Raw genomic sequence first — 17,155 nt, 5'->3', positions numbered from 1 at the left:
AAATACATGAGATTTAAAAAAACAAAAAAAACAAAACAAAACAAAAAAAAACCCAAAAAAACCAGCTAAGAACTACTTTAAAAGATTGCTGTGTAGGAAGGAGACATTTACTATTCATGCTATATTTTCTTTTAGACTGGGGGAATCCCCACCTAGTGATAAATGGAATTTTCTACTTCTTCACATGGTGTCTACTTGGTCTCTCTACTTGATCCTTCATTATAAAAGAGAAATAACTAACAACTGTAGCTATTTCTTGGTGATAATCTTATCTACTGGTAATTGATATCATCCACACCTTTTACAGAGCCTGGCTTTCATGATCAACATAGGTCAAAATCAAATCAAAACCTAGATGTGAAAGGCAAGTTTCTGCTATCAAATCTGTGGGCCACTGGCTGGTTGACTCCAGCAATGCAGCACAGCCAGTTTATCTGGTATTGCAGAAGGTAATGCAAACTTGTAAATGTAAAACCTCCAACCAAGCTCTTGGTTATGCACTGGGGTTTGATCCTCCTCAGAATTTTTTGAATTAATTTGAATTTGGATGAAAAAACAAATCCAGATGTTAAAAGACCAAGACTCTCCACCTAGGTTGCCCACCACCAGAATATTTGTCTGATCTAATCAACACCTGCACTTGGAGAGGACAATGTTTTAAGGAGTCAGTAAGAAAATGTTTGTAATTACTTTAGGGCAGCCGTCTCATTGTGAGCATTTGGACATTTCATCTCTTCTCAAAAAATGAACAAACAAAAAACCCCACAACAAAACAATAAACCAACCAAACACCAAAGAACAAACAACAAAAACAAACAAATCCCCCCAAAAAAACACCTAAACTTTATCATAAAATTATAAAATTAACTTGTATTTGATTATTTCTATTTATACAAATTAATTTTCATAGAGAAGCCATCAGGTATAATGAAAATCTATGAGAAATAGGTGGTTGGTCCACTAGCTGATAGTAAGTCTTGGGCTTTTTTCCTTGCTCTTCTTTAACCTGTTCTTAAAAGGACTCAAACTGGAAATTTGAAAAGTTTGTTTTCATTTTTTGAAGTACTGCTGTGGATTTTGGTTTTTCAAGTGACACCACCAAAATAAGATTGGAAGAACTGAGCTTCAGGACTCTGCAATTAATTCTTTTAACATGTTTGTGTGGATGCTCCTCCAGCACAGCACCCTAATGAGGGACTGGATGGGAATGCTGATGTCATCCTAAACCAAACAGCACAACAAACAAGACCCAAGCAGCGTTTGGTAAGAGACAACATCTAGGATCAGCAGAGGGGGAAATGCAAATGCACAGGAGGCCTCCTTTGGGTCTGTGACAAATCTCCAGCTGAGCACTAGTCAAGACCAATGGTTCTGCTTTAAAACTGAACTGTCTAACTGTGAAGGAAAAACAGGGAATGACACCTATAAAACAAAGCAGGAATGTCAACAGTGAGAGGGGATCAGGCTGGCAGTCCCTGCAGTCAGGAGAGATTAAGGCAGCCAAGGACAGGAGGTTTGAAAGTGGCTGAAGATGCACAGAGTGACTCCCATTTATATACTCATCAGCTCAAGAACTGGTACAGCTGCCTGGGGAAACCTTCCTTTTAAGAAGAAAAAAAAATTCAAAAGATCACAGCAAGAAAGTAGATGAGACAACAGAACACACAGATGTAGCCTCTAGGTACAAACATTTTATTTATTTCTTAAAGAAACTACAGTAATATACGTGATTACAGAATTATGAAGCATTGAGAAACCAAAGGAATGAAATGTCCTTAGTGCTTGGATCCAGGGCATCACACCTTGTCTCTCACAGAGCCGTCACTCAGAAAAATCACATTATCTGAAAAGAAATGAAAAAAATTCATCTTGAGCATTGTTTTGCCTTGTTGCAAGCCTTCACACCATGAATCCCAGGTATTTGTATTAAAATAAGTTGATAATGTGGATTTTGGAACAGAATAATAGTTCATAAAACAAAACAGTGTCCAACAGGGTTCTTTCTCTATGTCCCCTGAAAGCAGACAACTCAAGGTGATCATATGTACTATGAAACAAGTGTGCTAAAGCTGATAAAAACACTAGAAACATTTTAAGATAATGGTTTAATTCCTGACTGCAGTCTCCATCAGTTACAGCTCAATTCTATTTTCTTTTGTCATGTTCAGTCTGCACTACCCATGTCAACAGCCTATAGGACTATGGGAAGTTCCTTTTTAGACATACTTGTGTAACAGAAATGTTTCCTACCCAATTAATTTATCCCTCATTCAAAAGAAACACAGTAGCAGTTCTATCCACAATAAAGATGTGGGATGCTTAGGCTACTTTAAGGAAAAAGTTGAGTTTCCTAGTTTTCTTTGTTGGGCCAATCCAAGGCACAAGTCTCCTCTCTATGCATTCTGTGGCATAAGCAAATGACACCAACAGTTTGCAACATCTCATCTTGTGTGTTCACAAGCAGTGCCAGAGGAAACCTGGTGCACACTACCCATTCTCTCCAAATCCCTGAGTGTGGATACTGAGGATGAAGACAAACCAAGCTCCATTTCAGAGGGGCAAGGGGCACCTTGGTGCTCTGCTCCTTACCTGCTATAATTGTTGTGGCCTGTCGCCTCACATTGTTCTTATCTGTATATTCACCATAATCTATCTTTCCTTCAACAAAGATCCGAGAGCTGAAAAAGAACAAGAATTTGATTTTGGTCAGAGAACCGTGCTGCTGTTTTCCACTCTGTAATCATAGAATGGTTTGGGTTGAAATGGGATTTCAAAAACCATATGTTCCAACCCCCTGGCCATGGGCAGGAATACCATCCACTACATCAGGCTGCTCAAAGCCCCATGCAGCCTGACCTTGGACACTCCAGGGATGGAGCATCCACAGCTCCTCTGGGCAGCCCCTGCCAGGGCCTCACTACCTTGACAGTAAGCATTACATCCATACGTCCAACCTAAATTTCCCCTCTTTCACTTGGAGCCTGTGACTCCTTGCCTTAGCACTACACTTCCTGATGAAAAGGCTGAATTCACAGATATAAAGCACACAGGCTTTTGTATCAATTGTTTGTAGCAGCTCTGCTAACTTGTCTTATGGCACCTGTATCTCACTACAGTTCCTGGTCACCATAACTATTGCAGTAATCTGTTAAGGCATTTGTTATTCACTTACCCCTTCCTCACATACTGATAGGTGACATCCCTGAGGCCTGGTCTGAAGACAGAGATCCTGTGCCATGTTGTCTTCTGACTGATGTCACCTGAGGTACACAGAAGTGACAGAGGTGGATGCCAAATCCTCTTTGTGATACGAGACTCAGAAATTAGTTTCAACACATTGGTATTCTCAAAATTATGAGAAGCAATTTGAAAACAGAAGTATACTAGCACTCCATCTCCCACTTCACTCCAGAACTAAATGTTCCACTTATCTGTGTCCAAACAAATTCTTGTGCAGAAGCAAAGTTCAAATCAAGACATTGCTTTTTCTGTAAGACAGTGCTCATGCTATGAATTTCTTCCCCTTAGACACTCCACACTCAATAGAATTTAGAGAATAAGACTGCATCTGTAGATGCAAACTGATGACAATCAATAAGAAAAATTATCTTTTCTTTACTTTTCTCATCCTGAAATGCAAGAGTACAGAACCTGCTATGCCTCTGACAAAATGCCCACTCTCCTCTCCTCCTGAGGGTCAACAGCAGATCACACAAATGCACCAGGATCTCTGCTGACCTCAAAGGAGCCTTCCTGCACCCCAGAGATTTTCCAGTGTGGTGTTGCTGACATTGCAGCCATGACCTGGGACGTGTTGCTCGTGCAGACTCACCTCCCTGGCCCACTTCACTATCTCCTGTCCGCCACATCTCATTGGTTGCCAGGGAAAATATGGTAACAGGGTTTTTTCCTTCCACTTGCCTCATGATAGGGTCCTGTCCAACCCGACCAAGCAGCTGAACACGATTCATGGCTGAAAGAGAGAGACCAAACACACACACAGGCGAGTTACAATGTTTCTAAGCATGGCAAGCCAGCAGTCAGCAGCTTTGCTGAAGGGACAGCATCACAACTCTCTGCACCTCCTAAGCACTTCCTAAGCTCTTGGGACATTTGGCAGATGGTTGATTGTGCAGTACTGCTATTATCACTGTGAAATAACTGAATAAAAAAGCCCAAGGCTCTTTTTTTCTTTCTGTTCCATCTCTTTCACAGACACAAGTGCAACGACCTGGCCTATAGAGTGGCAGTCCTTGCCAGGGCTTTTTTTCCTCCCCCCTCCTAAAGTGCTGCTTCACCTGACAGAGACCAGTCAGGAAACCACTCAAGAGTCTGTGTGCTTGAAACAACACATTCTTAGCTCCTACACTGAGGAGCTACTGCTCCTACCTGCTTCTCTCCTGCCCTATTTCTCTAAAACTGAGATAAACACAGAGTAAAAACTAAATGGCATCTCAGGAGTTACTTACATCTTTCAAGTACCAGTGAGGTAACCGTATCAGAGTCATGTCTCACAAACTGGCGTAGCACCTGACAGAACAGAGAAATGTGAGTTTCCAAGACACAAACAGCACTCACAGGCCTTCACATCTCATTTTCTGAAGTTCTGCAAGTATGTTCTTTTCCAGGTAACTAATGAGGGAGCTGAGGAAAGAAATCTGTTCAGCCAAATGAAGTTAGTAAGATTATTTAAAGAATATTTGGTTAAATCAAGGTTGAAGACTTGCCTAGAAAGAAGTGTGGCCCAAAGATATATCTCCAGCAGTTATTTCTGGGATATGCAGTTTTTAAATACATAAGTAGGAAAGGTGGTTTGTAGCAGAGTGGGGGTTTAGTTGTTTGAGTGTTAGTCTTTGGAAACAAACAGGTCTGATATAGTTGATATCTGAAATGAAGCAGAACTGTGTCCCAAAAAGTACATCCATGCACTGGAACGAGCAGTGGATGCACTGACACCCGTGTTCCCAAGGTAAATCTAGTACACAACTCCTAGTACTGCAAGTGGAAAAGCAGTGAAGGAACTGCCGTTATTCCAGATAATAATAATTTTTAAAAAAACCAACCCAGAAACACTTCTGCTAGAGGCCTGTGCGCAGGAATTAGGAGAAAGGCTCATTTCGCAGAGCCAGACGCGGCTCCAGGCCGGTGAGAGCGCTCGCTCTGTGCCTCCCCACGAGGGATCCAGCGCCCAGGCCCCGGCCCCGCGCTGCTCCCCCTTCCCGCCCCGAGGGCGCCGGGCCCGGCCCTACCTGCCACGCCGGTCGCCGCCACATGCTGCCGCCGAGCCTGCGGAGGGAAGAGCAGGGCTGAAGCAGCGCCGCACGGAGCCCGGCCCGGCCCCGCCGCCCGACCCCGCGCCCTCCGCGCCGCCGGAACGGGAAATGGAAACGCGTCCGGCCGGAAACCGGCCCCGCGCGGGGAGAAAACACCCCAACAAAGTCCATCACTCGGTCATCGGGTAAAAACGATAAAACCTTTATTCGCACGAAACGATAGGATCTAACAGTTAAAAGCCAGCATGTGCAATGCATCATCAACCAAAGCAGTAAAAGCTGGGAGTGAGCGAGGTACCGAGCTCTCCCTCATAGCAGCGCTCTGTCCAACCAACACAAACACAAAAGGGTATGTTACATCTCAAATACAAAATACATACCACCATTACCATGGGCAACTGCAAAAAGCTGGAAAAGCCCTTTCTAATTCCCCTTATCTCCGCTGAAAGCCTGCAGTTCGCAGGCAGCTGCGCCACTGTGAGACAGTGAAGAGCAAAGGGGAGCAGACAGACCCAGCTACCGACACTCTGCAGTTCTCTCCCCACACGGACAAAGAATCCTCCCAAATTCACAGAAAACACGTCAGGCATCGGGGACTAACCAGTCAGAGCACACCCAGTTACAAAAGTTTTGGTTTTCTTCAGCTCCCACCGCTTAACTCCAAGTATTTCCTATTACTCTGTGTCCCCCCACAGTGAAACATGACTCCAGCTGCATCCTGAGCCCCCAGGACCGCTGTGTAACCAGCCTGGCTCCTCATGGGCAGCTAAAACTGCCATAGTCCGTGCCTGCTGCTCCTAGGAGCAGACAGCTGTCGATACTGTCTCCCTGTACAGCCATTATCACCCCTCTAAAGATATAACCAACCTGAGTGTTAAGACCACAAAGTCACCACTAACAGGGCTCAACTCCAGAAAGAGGGAAGTGAGTAGAGAAAACATCCTTTTGTCACAGCAGAGTTACACTGAGTCTATAGCAAGGCCGGTTACACAAGAAATTAAACAGGCAAAAGACTGAGAACAACCTTAAATCCCATTATCCAGCACTTGTAAGCCAGTCATTGTTTTTTCAGTCAACAGCTCCTAACAGGGGAACAAAAAATAAAACCAATAAAAAGAAAATGACAGACAATATGGGGCATTGACCCTCTGCTTTCACAGGGCCATTCAGCAGTCTTGGGACAACACAGAAACTCAGAAACCCAGAGTAAAGCTAAACGAGCGACAGCTCTTCCCTCCCACCAGACGCTTGCTCTTCTGCTTAGAAGAGGTTTCAGACTCTTGTAACTTGGCACTTCCTAAGGCTTGGTCCTTCATGAGGGTCTGGGCAAGGCGAGCTGCTTTAAGTTCCCTGCAGGGGGGAGATGGAAGGAAGAGGAAAGGAAGAAAACCAGGTCATGCATGAATCCCCACCAGCTGTGGAAGCAAACTATGAACAATCTTGCACAATAGGGTTACTGTAATATTCTGTGCTGCTGCAAGGGGGCAACTTGTCAGCCTGGAGGGTAACATGACTATTACTGTAGCTGTCTCTAGTGTTTCTGCTTGAAAAGGTAGGAGCTCTGAAAGAAGCTCAGAAGAAAACTAATGTATCAGGTCAGCAACACACTGGCACCAGTATGAGAACACCTGTCTCAGTTTTTCTCCCATTGTTTCAGATAGTTGTAGACGCTGAAACTTAGATGAACCTTACCTCATACATAAATACCTAAATCGAGGCATATGCTTATTTTCCATTGCCTTTCTTCCCTTTCTGGTACTTGCTGTTCTTCCAGAGCATTCACTATGCTGTCTACACAGAAAATCTACTGACTCCCCAGCTGACTACTGCACTTAGAGGGGTTCTGGGGCAGTTCTTAGATCCCAGCACCTCAAAACACTACTGCCTACAGCAGTGAGAGGGAACAAGGGAAAAAACACATCCAGCACCCCCTGATAGTACTCTAAGCACAGAAGGAAGAGGAATATCTCAGTGCATTATCAACTCCTCATTTACCCACTGGCTGCAGCTTGTATCAGCATCTTGCATCACCAGTGGTTGCAGGAAGCCCAGGATTTCACTGTTTTAACTCAGCCAGCTCCAAGGCAGAGCTGAAGCACAGCTGCCTGTTTTACAGCCCCATCACTTCCCAACTCCAGGGACAGGAGATGATGGCATTCTTCCAGCACTACCACCCTCTGTTCAAAGTTGGTGACCAGCATGGGTTTGCCCAAGCCAGCCCTACCTTTCCAGCATGGCAGTCTTGCATTTCTCCACATTCAGCTGCTCCTGGAGCTGCAGGGCTTTCCCACAGGAAGGACGGAGAACAGGGTGTTTGGTGAGGGCTGTGGCAGAAGGTCTTTGTGCTGGGTCAGGGTGGATCATGAGCTGCAGGGCAAAGCAGTTCAGAGTTCAGACTGCTGTCACACACAGCCACCATCCCGTCAGGACTCTCTGCTCACCTTCAGGAGCTCAAGCAGGCGGGGGGGCAGCCTCTGGGGGATGTGTGGGACGTTGCCCTTGCGGATGTGGTGCCACAGGGCCCCGTTGTGCGGCAGCGCTGCTGCCCCGGCTGCCAGAGCCACCGTGAGGGCCAGGGCAAAGATGTCAGCCTTGGGCAAGTAGCAGTACTGCTGCAGAGAGGAGAGAGGGGTCAGAAAGGAGCACCTGGCTGCACCAAGCAAAGGAGAGGTGGCCTGTGAGCTCAGAAAGAAGCAGCCAAGCGAGTGTGTGTCTATGGCCCTGCCTTCACCACCCCAGGGAGCTGCTTTCTCCTCCTCAGGATAAAAACATTGGCAGCAGGCAGTGCCACTAACCAACACCATGCTGGCTTTCAGGCATGTTGGGGACACTGCAGTAACACCCATGTCCCTCCATCCTTCACACAAGGCAGTAAGATACCCATGCCCAACTCAGACTGAATATTGCACCTGATTCATGGATCTAACAGTTCCTAAATCCACCTGCACAGATATTGACCTAAATTGTCACCACCTGAATTGAATAAAGCCTATTGTCACCACCTGAACTAAATAACACACCCAAGCTGGTTGTTCAATACTGATGCCCTTTTTATTTGGTGGCCAGAGTGACTAAACTGCAGCCAGATTAAGAGGTGTGTTCCCACCTTCCCACCACTTGTTCAGTGTTTGTTTTACAAGGCATCTCTCTGGCTAAAAATATTCCTCAATCATATCCTGTAGTTTAATTTCAGCTGATATGCAAATCAAATGCCTTCAAACAGATAAAGATTTTGTCTCACTGATAGCTGCAATGGTAACTACTTATAAATTGCTGGAAGGGAGAAGCACTTCTCTTTTTTAATGAGTATTCTCCTAATGGTTTCTTGTTCAAAAGGCCCAGTCTCAAGACACTTTAGAAATTCCTTAGGCTTGATGAAGTAGGAACTTCCCATAGTCCTAAAGGCTGTTGACATGGGTAGTGCAGACTGAACATGACAAAAGAAAATGGAATTGAGCTGTAACTGATGGAGACTGCAGTCAGGAATCAAGCCATTATTTTAAAATGTTTCTAGTGTTTTCATCAGCTTTAGCACACTTGTTTCATAGTACATATGATCACCTTGAGTTGTCTGCTTTATGAAGTATTTACACATGGAGTATGTATTTACATAAGACCCACACCACTATAGTTCATGCTAAAGTGCTAATTTCAGATTTCACAGCCAGACCAGACAGAAGAAAGAGGAGATAAGGGGAGGAACAAGCTACACCAATGGCTGCTGTACAGCTGATCTCTCCCCACTTGCTCTCCCACCCTGTTCTCCCCATTGCCCTGCTCTAGCAGTTGTACCTCTTGCAAAATCTCATTGGCCAAAAACCGTCTGTCTCCTTCCTCCACCTGAGGGTTTGTTATTGATGTCACATGTCCAAGGTCACCTGAGACAAAGAACCAGCAACTTCAATGTAAAGTAGCAAACTGAAATCATTCTGCAATAAAAGCTTGCATTGTATAGGCACCAACAAAGGAATACTGAGCAAGGGGAGCAAGCTTGTTCCTAACTCAGGAATCTGCACCTGGAAACAAGCACATGAATTTTCTGTGACTTGTCTCCTTAGAGGAATTAATTCTGGTGAGTAATTGGGGCATTCATGACTATCCTATCAGTTTTGTGTGCACATCTCTTCAGGACATGGCAGTCTCAGGCAGTAATTGGCAGCCCTAATCTTAGGCCAGCTGTAAAGTAGGCTAAAACCTACCAATCTTATACACCACACCAGGAGAGAATTCATCTTCACTGTCACTCTCCTCCTGCCCAGCAGGGCCTGAAACTGCCAGCTTGTGACAGATGAAGATATTACCTGCAAGACAGAAGTTTAGCAATAAGGTGATATCAGCAGTCAGGCTGCAGCAGCCTGACAACTCTGCAAAAACCCCACCTGTCAGAGTTCAGATTTGCAGCCAGAGAAACTGGTTTCCCATTTCCACCCATTAGTCAGCTTTCTGCCCAGCTCACATTCAGCCACACAGCTGGCATAAGATATTTGTATCTTGTGAATAAAATATCCCAGTGAAATCAACCTTCCCCTCCCCCTGCCCTCTAAGATAGAGGCACAATTTCAGCAGTAACTAGGATAAGAATATTAACTATCTGATGGAAGGAGTATTGCCCTGGAGGTGACCATCCAGGATAGGTACCCTCACAAAAGCCAAGTGTTGTGCAACAAGACAGCAGGAAATAAGGAAGTCCCCATCTCCCCTGGCAGCCCTACTTGCTCCACCAGCATGAAGGTGATTCCCATGAGCCAGGATTACACAAAGGTCATGAGACAGGAGTGAAACACTGCCAAATATCAGACAAGGTTCAATTTTAAAGCAGCAGTAGTGGTATAAATCAAAATACAAAATTTTTTAAAACCACCCCAAACACCATACACACAAGACAAGGGCAAGGTCCTCTTCTTTGAAGCTCTACAATCAGTCCACTCAGAAGGATTTATTACAGGTCCTACACCTAAGGGATCACTAGGAAAACCCTCCACACAGGAGGATGGCACCACACTTACTAGGTTTGATGTCCAGGTGCACAAGGCCAGAGTTGTGGATGTATTTTAGTCCCATGGAGACTTGCAGCAATATTTCCTTCAGCTCTCCTTCTGGGAAATACTGCCCAAGCTTTGCATTTTCCATCAGCACATCTTGGAGACTCCCACCTAGGGGAAAAGAATCAGTCTGAGACCTCACACAGGTTTTATGGAACAGCACATTTGAAAGAGCTGCCTAGAACACTTGGGGGCCAGCTAGTGACAAACCCCAACCACACCAGCTCTGTGTGCCCTAGTGAGCAAACTGGGACATCACCACTTGGCTTCAGCCTTCCCACTGCCCTGGAATGCCCAGCTTCCCACTGGACAAGGATGAATAGCTCCAGTTCTACCTCCAGCCTACAGCTCTACATCCTGCCAGGAGGGCTGACCTGTTCATGCTGATGGTGGTGCTGCAAGTGAACAACAAAAATTGCTTCTGCTGTGCTTAGATGCAGAAAGCTGGTATAGGAATGGTGGAACAAGGAAATTAAGTTCCCACTAGCAGATTTTGGACTGAGAAGTATTAACATTCAGCACAGCCTTGTGCATCTCCATTGAGACACTTTGGATATTTCAGAGCTAGATGATATCATTGCCTCTGTCTCCATACTTTTCACCACCTCTCTTTTAGTCTCAGATGTTCAGCCAACAGAACACAAGCAATTCATCAACCCTGCAGCAATGAGCACCACATTTCATAGCTGCCTCCACCAGATTTGAAAGCAGTTCTCCAAACAGCTGTCACCACTCTTCATTGAGGCCCAAGGCTACAGGTGCAGCCAAAAGATGAACATGACATTTTTGCTTTCAGCAGCTCTGGTAGCTAAAGGTATTTTTTGCAATTTCTCTCAAGCAATGGTATTGCCAAGGGCAAACTCAGGTAGCAGTTACCACCTTGCCTGCAGCACACCATTTATACTTTGCCTCATCATCTGCTCTGTTCCTCCACAATTGCCAGCCCTTTCTTCTAGTCAGGATGCAAGGTCCCTTCATCTCAACCAGTCACACTCACCTCCATTATGAGGAGGTTCTTGCCAAGATACACAGCCCTTAAGTCACTCACATCAGGTGTTACCTGGTAAGTCCCAACTCTGAGCATCAAAATGGGAATGCTTTTCCAGGCCAGCCAAAACAGACAAACAGTTTTCAAATCCCAGAAATACAAGGGTTATTCACTGCCTCTAAAACATTAGCACCACTCAGAGCTTCATCTAAGTATGATGTGCCCTTACTGGATTCTCCACGGAAACAAAGCCCCAGTTTGCTTTCTTGCAAGCCAAACCACCCCAGTCTAAGCACACAAAAGGCACCTTTGCCCATGGCAGCCCTGAGCAGTGCCCAGCTCTCACCATTGCAGTGCTCATTCTGGATGATCATGTGGTTGTCCTCTGCCCAGGCCGAGTAGTAGCGCACGACATGGGGGTGGTGCCCCAGGACAGCGTGGGCATACACCTCACGCAGGGCCAGCTGCCTGGGGAGGCACACAGGGAAAGCAGAGCTGCAGCCTGCCAGCACAGGAGCCCAGGTTTGCAGCCTGAAAGCCCTGAACACCTTTGCTCCCCCAGGTTTTGACAGACTGGCTCTCACAGCTGTGAGACAAAGCCTGCCCTTGCTCAAATGCCTTGAGCTGCTGTTTAGCAAAAGACTTGCTCAGTGATTTTCTTTAAGAGGCAAAGGCAGCAGCAGCTTCAAAGACTTTGCTTTAGCATACAGGACACCACAAGCTGGTCAATACAGATAAGAGTAGTGCTGGCCATACAGCAAGCAGGCACAGATGCATATTTATCAAATAAACTTCTTGACATCTATTGTAAAGAAACTATCTGGATGGACCCAAGGGGCTCAGGTATGCCATCCTCTCACTTTGCAGTGCATAGGACTTCTTTCTCCCCATGACATTTCTATCCAATGTTGTACAATGGCATCTTCCCCCCACTCTCACAGCTGCTATTTGTAAGTGCAGCAGCAGCCAGTTTTTGCTCATACCACCCATCAGATGCCTTTAGATCCACACTCCCTCCTTCCCATCACACCTCTGAAGAACATGCCCATCATTTCATGCCAGCTCCCAGCAAGCACACTCACTCATCTGAGGATCCTGCCAGAGGCCTTTTGGAGCGTTTGATGGCATAGACACATCCATCAAGGCGTTTGATGCACTTGTAGACAGAGCCAAACTCCCCCACACCAATTTTTTCTAGTTCCAGGAACTCCTTCTTGTAGCGGGAAACCATATTGCTTGCTTTCAGAGTATATCTCTGCAAAGCCACAAAAACAAAGACAAAGAGCAGATGAAAGACTTCATTGTTTTAGAGGTTTGTAACCCTTGCTGTCACTGAGCACTGCTCCCTCTCCCATTCTGGATGTTCACCCAGCATATGTGCAGGTGTGTGGCCAGTTCTTGAAATGGTAACTTCAATTCTTGGAATTGCCTTTCGCTTGTTGTGTGTTTTTCCTCACCACTTAAAGGCTACCTTCCCTGGTTTGGCCAAGTTTGCAAGGCTGTTTGGTTGGTTTCATAAAATCAGGACTTGTTAGCCATTGAGGTAGAAATTACAGTTAAGGAAAAATTTATTTGGCTGTATATGCTTAAGGCTCCTTGGGTTACTTCCACCACATCCCTTCTCTTGACAAGTCAGACCAGCTCTGAGACCCACAGCTGGTGGAGTCAGCCAGGCATGAACAGCAAGCAACAGCAATGTGGTGGCCTAAAGACAGGCCTGGATAAGACCTTAGACCTATTGCCTATTTTGAGCTCAGAGAAGCCTGGTGTGTTGGCTTCCTGTGACCCCAGCTATACAAGAGCTGCTTTACCCTGGCAGCTGAGCTTGCTGCAGCCAAGGCCACTCTGCATCAGCTCAGGCTCTCCAGGTTTGAAGCACCAGCTGCTGACCAACAGCAGATGAGCTGCTCTTAGTGTATTTGTTTGTATTCCCACTGATATCTCACTTGGAGACACTTTTCCACAAAGGGTTGAAAGCTGGCAGAATGGCTGGAACATAATTATTGCTACAATAATGGCCACTAGGGATCTAGAACTGCTGGTACAGTGATGCCTACTGGCAGGAAAATAAAGAAAAGATAAGCACTGGAGCATGAAGTGAACAACAAGAGTGGGCTAAGTGATTTTTCTCCATCCTCCTGCACCCCTTACAGGGACAGCAGCTCATGTTGCACAGTGGTTTCCACAGAAACCACTGCTGTGATTGTTGGAGTTGATGGTACATGAGCTTACAGAGGAGGAGGTAAGTTGGTTCTCACAGCCAGTAAAATGTGGCTCACATGAAACAGCAGCCCTTCCCAACAGCTTGCATTTCATAAGGCAGCTGTATTTTGTACTACCTTAAATAGCTTGGCAGTAAAAATACTTCCTAGGACAATTTTATACCTACATTACATACTCCATTTCATTAGCACTCAAGCAGAATAATAGTTCAGTATTTCACAAGTTACTTGAGGCTTTCTTCTAGGTAAAGCAATAATTGTGGCAGCCCTGGATGTTGCCTGGGAGCAGATTTGCTCTGCAGGTGCAGTTTTTCCAGAGACCATTTGCCTGCAATCCCAGTCTCCTCGGCTAGAGGGGACCATCATCCTGCCACAAACCTGGCTATGGCACACTTACAAATAACAATTCCACCTTTTCCAAGTTGGTCATCTCAAAAAAACGTTCACAAAACATTCAGCTTAGACCTTTTCTGTCCTAGGTGTTGACCCTCTGGCTTGGTGCCATGGTTTATACCCCAATAACAGAATAAATTCCATCAAACACCCAGCTCTTACAAACACCCACTCTGTGGGAGGAAAATGTACAGACACTTACATTTGTAGGTAGCTCCTGTTTATTCTGGCTTGCAGGATGAGGGTCATTCCTACAACAGGAGATTAGGAGAGTCTGATGTATCACTTCAGTGAAGCAATCCAACTGAATTTGAGATGAAAACATCTTTCAAAGGAACCTCAAAACCTTGCTTTACAGCCTAATCATGTATTTTATAGCATTGATAAACAGGTTTTTAGTTGAGCTCTTAAAGACTGCAGTCCCAGGTTAGGAATTCTTGGTTTCCATGTAGAAGGTCTCCACAAAGCAATTTCAGTACTGCCCACATGTCACACTGTCCAGAGGCATCTCTCTCCTGGCCTCATTACTGCTGGTGGGGCAGCAGCCACAGCACTAAAGAGAGCTGTTGATCCCCCACTTACCTCCCTGAACAAAGGCAATGACTGATTTTTATTTATATTTCTGTTACCTTTATACATCTAACATTTACTCTACTCCAATGAACACTACAGAAGTAGATGATTCATGTTAGCAAATAAGCCCAGAAACTGAACATCTCCATTACTTATCTCCTTCCAACAGGCTGATTCCAGTCTGCTGCTTAGGAGTAGCTCACTTACAGCTGTCCTCTGGCCTTCCTTTTGCCATTGGGATGGAAGAGCATTTGTCTGTAGGACTCTGGTGTAAAGGGATTAATGTTGACAAGAGAAGCTTGGGAAGAGTCATCAGAGTCAGCACGAGGAGTGAGTCTCAGGTGTCTGAAGCCTTTGGGTGGGCCCTTTGTTGCAGGGGAAGGAAAAGCTGTCTTTGACAACAGGCTCTGTATGGAGAGAGGAAAAAAAAAAAAAAGTGGCAAATAAACCAGGAAATGTTTTTCTTGCTGCTATTTCAGAATAAAATTCTTGTTCTCTTGTAAATCGAGGAGAACTCTGCTCCCTTCTTGGCATAGCTGAATCATTAAATCCCTGTGTCCCTAGTTGAGTCCCCACAGTTTTCATTTTCCACAAAGCATTTCATTCTTTGTTAAGCCCTTTCATATTCTATTCCCTGCTCACTTGGGTGAGGCCTGCAGAGCCACTTTGGCAAGCACAGTCCTCAGGAGGAGCCAGCTGCTCCCCTTTCCCTCCTACAGAGAGGTGGAAATTGCATCATATGCTGCATTAATATGGAAGACCTAGTTCTGCCAGGCATGGACTGTTGCATCAGTTTGGTCAGGACAGGTTTGTCAGGAGATGAGCTGGAGCACCACCCAGGTTTTCCAGCACTAAGCAGCATTAGGATAGGGGAAGTTGCCGGAAATATTTTTTTTTTTTAATACAGCTACTAGGAAACTACTAGGAAAGAAGAATCCATTTCTCCTCATGAATGAAAACCAGAGTTTCAGAAGCTTCAGTTCAAAAGGAACCTCTGGATTTTCTTTTGTTCATCTTGCCACAGAACAGACCACTTTGTTCCACTCACTGGTCCAGAACCTTGGGCCAAGGAAAGCCTAGACACCAGTCTTGAGCTGACAACAAAAACCTACTCACTCTGATTTGACTTCTTCAGCTTTTAAAATATAAGTTTGGTTTTGACTTGTTTCAGCTTCAAGAGAGTGGTATAAAGTCTAATGGGCTATTTAGCATTGTGTTTCTTCTAGTTAAAAGCCCTTTAACTAATCAAGGTAGTCTTATATAATCTTTTCAATCCCACAGTGGTCTCACTATTATGATCCTGGAGCCATATCTCCACTCACATCTGCAGTTTAAATAGGGCTGCTCTCTCACCCTGTCACTTCCAAATGTTCTAAGGCCAATGCTCCCAGCTTTTCCTACAAGCAGATTTAGGCCCTTTGGAGCCCATCTTTTGCAGCATGCTTGGAAAACAAGACCTTTACCCCAGGAGAGGAAGGAAAATTAATTGTTGATTCCATGCAATTGCTGCTTATGGGCTACAACATGACAAATTACAAGCAGCATGTTTTGAATCATCCAGCCAACATGTTATCTACACAATGCACACCCTGGAAAAGATTTTTACAGACCCCAGCCAGCAACTAAGCCCTCTGCTTGTGAACCCTTTGCTCACAACTGCAATGCTTGCCTCAGTGGGATGGGGAGCAGAAACAGGGAAAACCAGGTAAAACCCATGGGTAGAGAAAAGAACAATTTAATGATTAAAATAAAATATAATAATTATTATTTCTAAGAAAAGAGAAATAAAACCCCAGTGAGTTAATCACAGACAAGTGATTAACAATTGCTCAGCACCTGCTGACTGATGTCCAGCCCATCCCTGGGCCCTAATCAGCCTCTCCTGGCTAATTGCCTTCTGTTTATATATTGAACATGACATTCTATAGTATGAACTTTCCTCTGTTTTTTTTTCCTGGCAGTTATCCTGGCTATGGAGCCACACTGGCAGAACATGGGAAACTGAAAAGTCCTTGGCTTGGGGTAAACACTGCTCAACAATAATTGTGTTTTAGCAACACTGTCCTTAAGTTAAGGCCAAAATCACAGTGCAGTTACTAGGAGAAAATTCACTCCATCCAAAGCAAGGACAACTTCTCACCCATGTTAAGGTGAGATTTAGGGAGATTTCTTATAAAGGGTGACTGCAGGAAGTTTTTGGAGTGATGCCCTTTAGTCTGCTTTCCCCTAGAGAGTGGCAGGCCATTCCTCAGTAAATACTGGCACACAGTCTATCATATAAGGCTAGAGGATCATCCTTCTCTCCACATAATCAGGTTTTTGGAGGAGGACAGAAGCCAAACCATAGCTCAGGAGCATTAAAGGATTGATCTGTGTACCACTGGAGCAAAGGAACAAACAATCTATCAGTAGAGCAGGAGCACTCAGAGGAAACCAGCAGCTATGCTTCACTGCAGGTCTGGACTGCTTGGAGCCATGCACACATTAGAAGTTATCTAGAACAGAGAAGCTGGTGCCAAGTCTCCACCTGTGCTTACTCAAGACAAAAAGCAGTTATATTATACCCTCTCCAAGAAGTTACACATAAAACAGGGATTGGGATCATTCTTTCAAGCTGGCTCAGTAGCCAAGTTGCATCTCAGGACAGTGACACAGGTGCTTGCT

At 45.1% G+C, this 17,155-nt stretch overlaps 2 protein-coding genes across 2 annotated transcripts in view; both read right to left on the bottom strand.

Moving 5' to 3' along the window:
* Positions 1 to 1,671: 1,671 nt before the first annotated feature.
* On the bottom strand, positions 1,672 to 5,389 carry SSBP1 (single stranded DNA binding protein 1). The gene is made up of 6 exons (XM_056482655.1): positions 5,250 to 5,389; positions 4,470 to 4,530; positions 3,833 to 3,973; positions 3,173 to 3,260; positions 2,590 to 2,678; positions 1,672 to 1,843 (listed from the first exon to the last, which is right to left on the bottom strand). Exons 1-6 carry the CDS (start codon positions 5,271 to 5,273, stop codon positions 1,797 to 1,799), a joined length of 450 nt encoding a protein of 149 aa, XP_056338630.1. The 5' UTR covers positions 5,274 to 5,389; the 3' UTR covers positions 1,672 to 1,796.
* Positions 5,381 to 17,155, bottom strand: part of WEE2 (WEE2 oocyte meiosis inhibiting kinase) — a 19,770-nt gene continuing 7,995 nt past the window's right edge. The window contains exons 3-12 of the mRNA XM_056482650.1: positions 14,699 to 14,898; positions 14,121 to 14,169; positions 12,386 to 12,558; positions 11,650 to 11,771; positions 10,280 to 10,426; positions 9,473 to 9,574; positions 9,066 to 9,151; positions 7,715 to 7,885; positions 7,498 to 7,640; positions 5,381 to 6,623 (exon numbers count right to left, since the gene is read on the bottom strand). Coding sequence (XP_056338625.1) covers positions 6,467 to 6,623; positions 7,498 to 7,640; positions 7,715 to 7,885; positions 9,066 to 9,151; positions 9,473 to 9,574; positions 10,280 to 10,426; positions 11,650 to 11,771; positions 12,386 to 12,558; positions 14,121 to 14,169; positions 14,699 to 14,898 — 1,350 coding nt within the window. The 3' untranslated portion in view covers positions 5,381 to 6,466. The remainder of the gene's footprint in view (positions 6,624 to 7,497; positions 7,641 to 7,714; positions 7,886 to 9,065; positions 9,152 to 9,472; positions 9,575 to 10,279; positions 10,427 to 11,649; positions 11,772 to 12,385; positions 12,559 to 14,120; positions 14,170 to 14,698; positions 14,899 to 17,155) is intronic.

Source organism: Oenanthe melanoleuca, chromosome 1A, assembly GCF_029582105.1.
Source record: "Oenanthe melanoleuca isolate GR-GAL-2019-014 chromosome 1A, OMel1.0, whole genome shotgun sequence".
Classification (NCBI taxonomy): Eukaryota; Metazoa; Chordata; class Aves; order Passeriformes; family Muscicapidae; genus Oenanthe; species Oenanthe melanoleuca.
The sequence above is the reverse complement of the archived record's forward strand: the minus strand, read 5'-3'. Positions and strand labels throughout refer to the sequence as shown.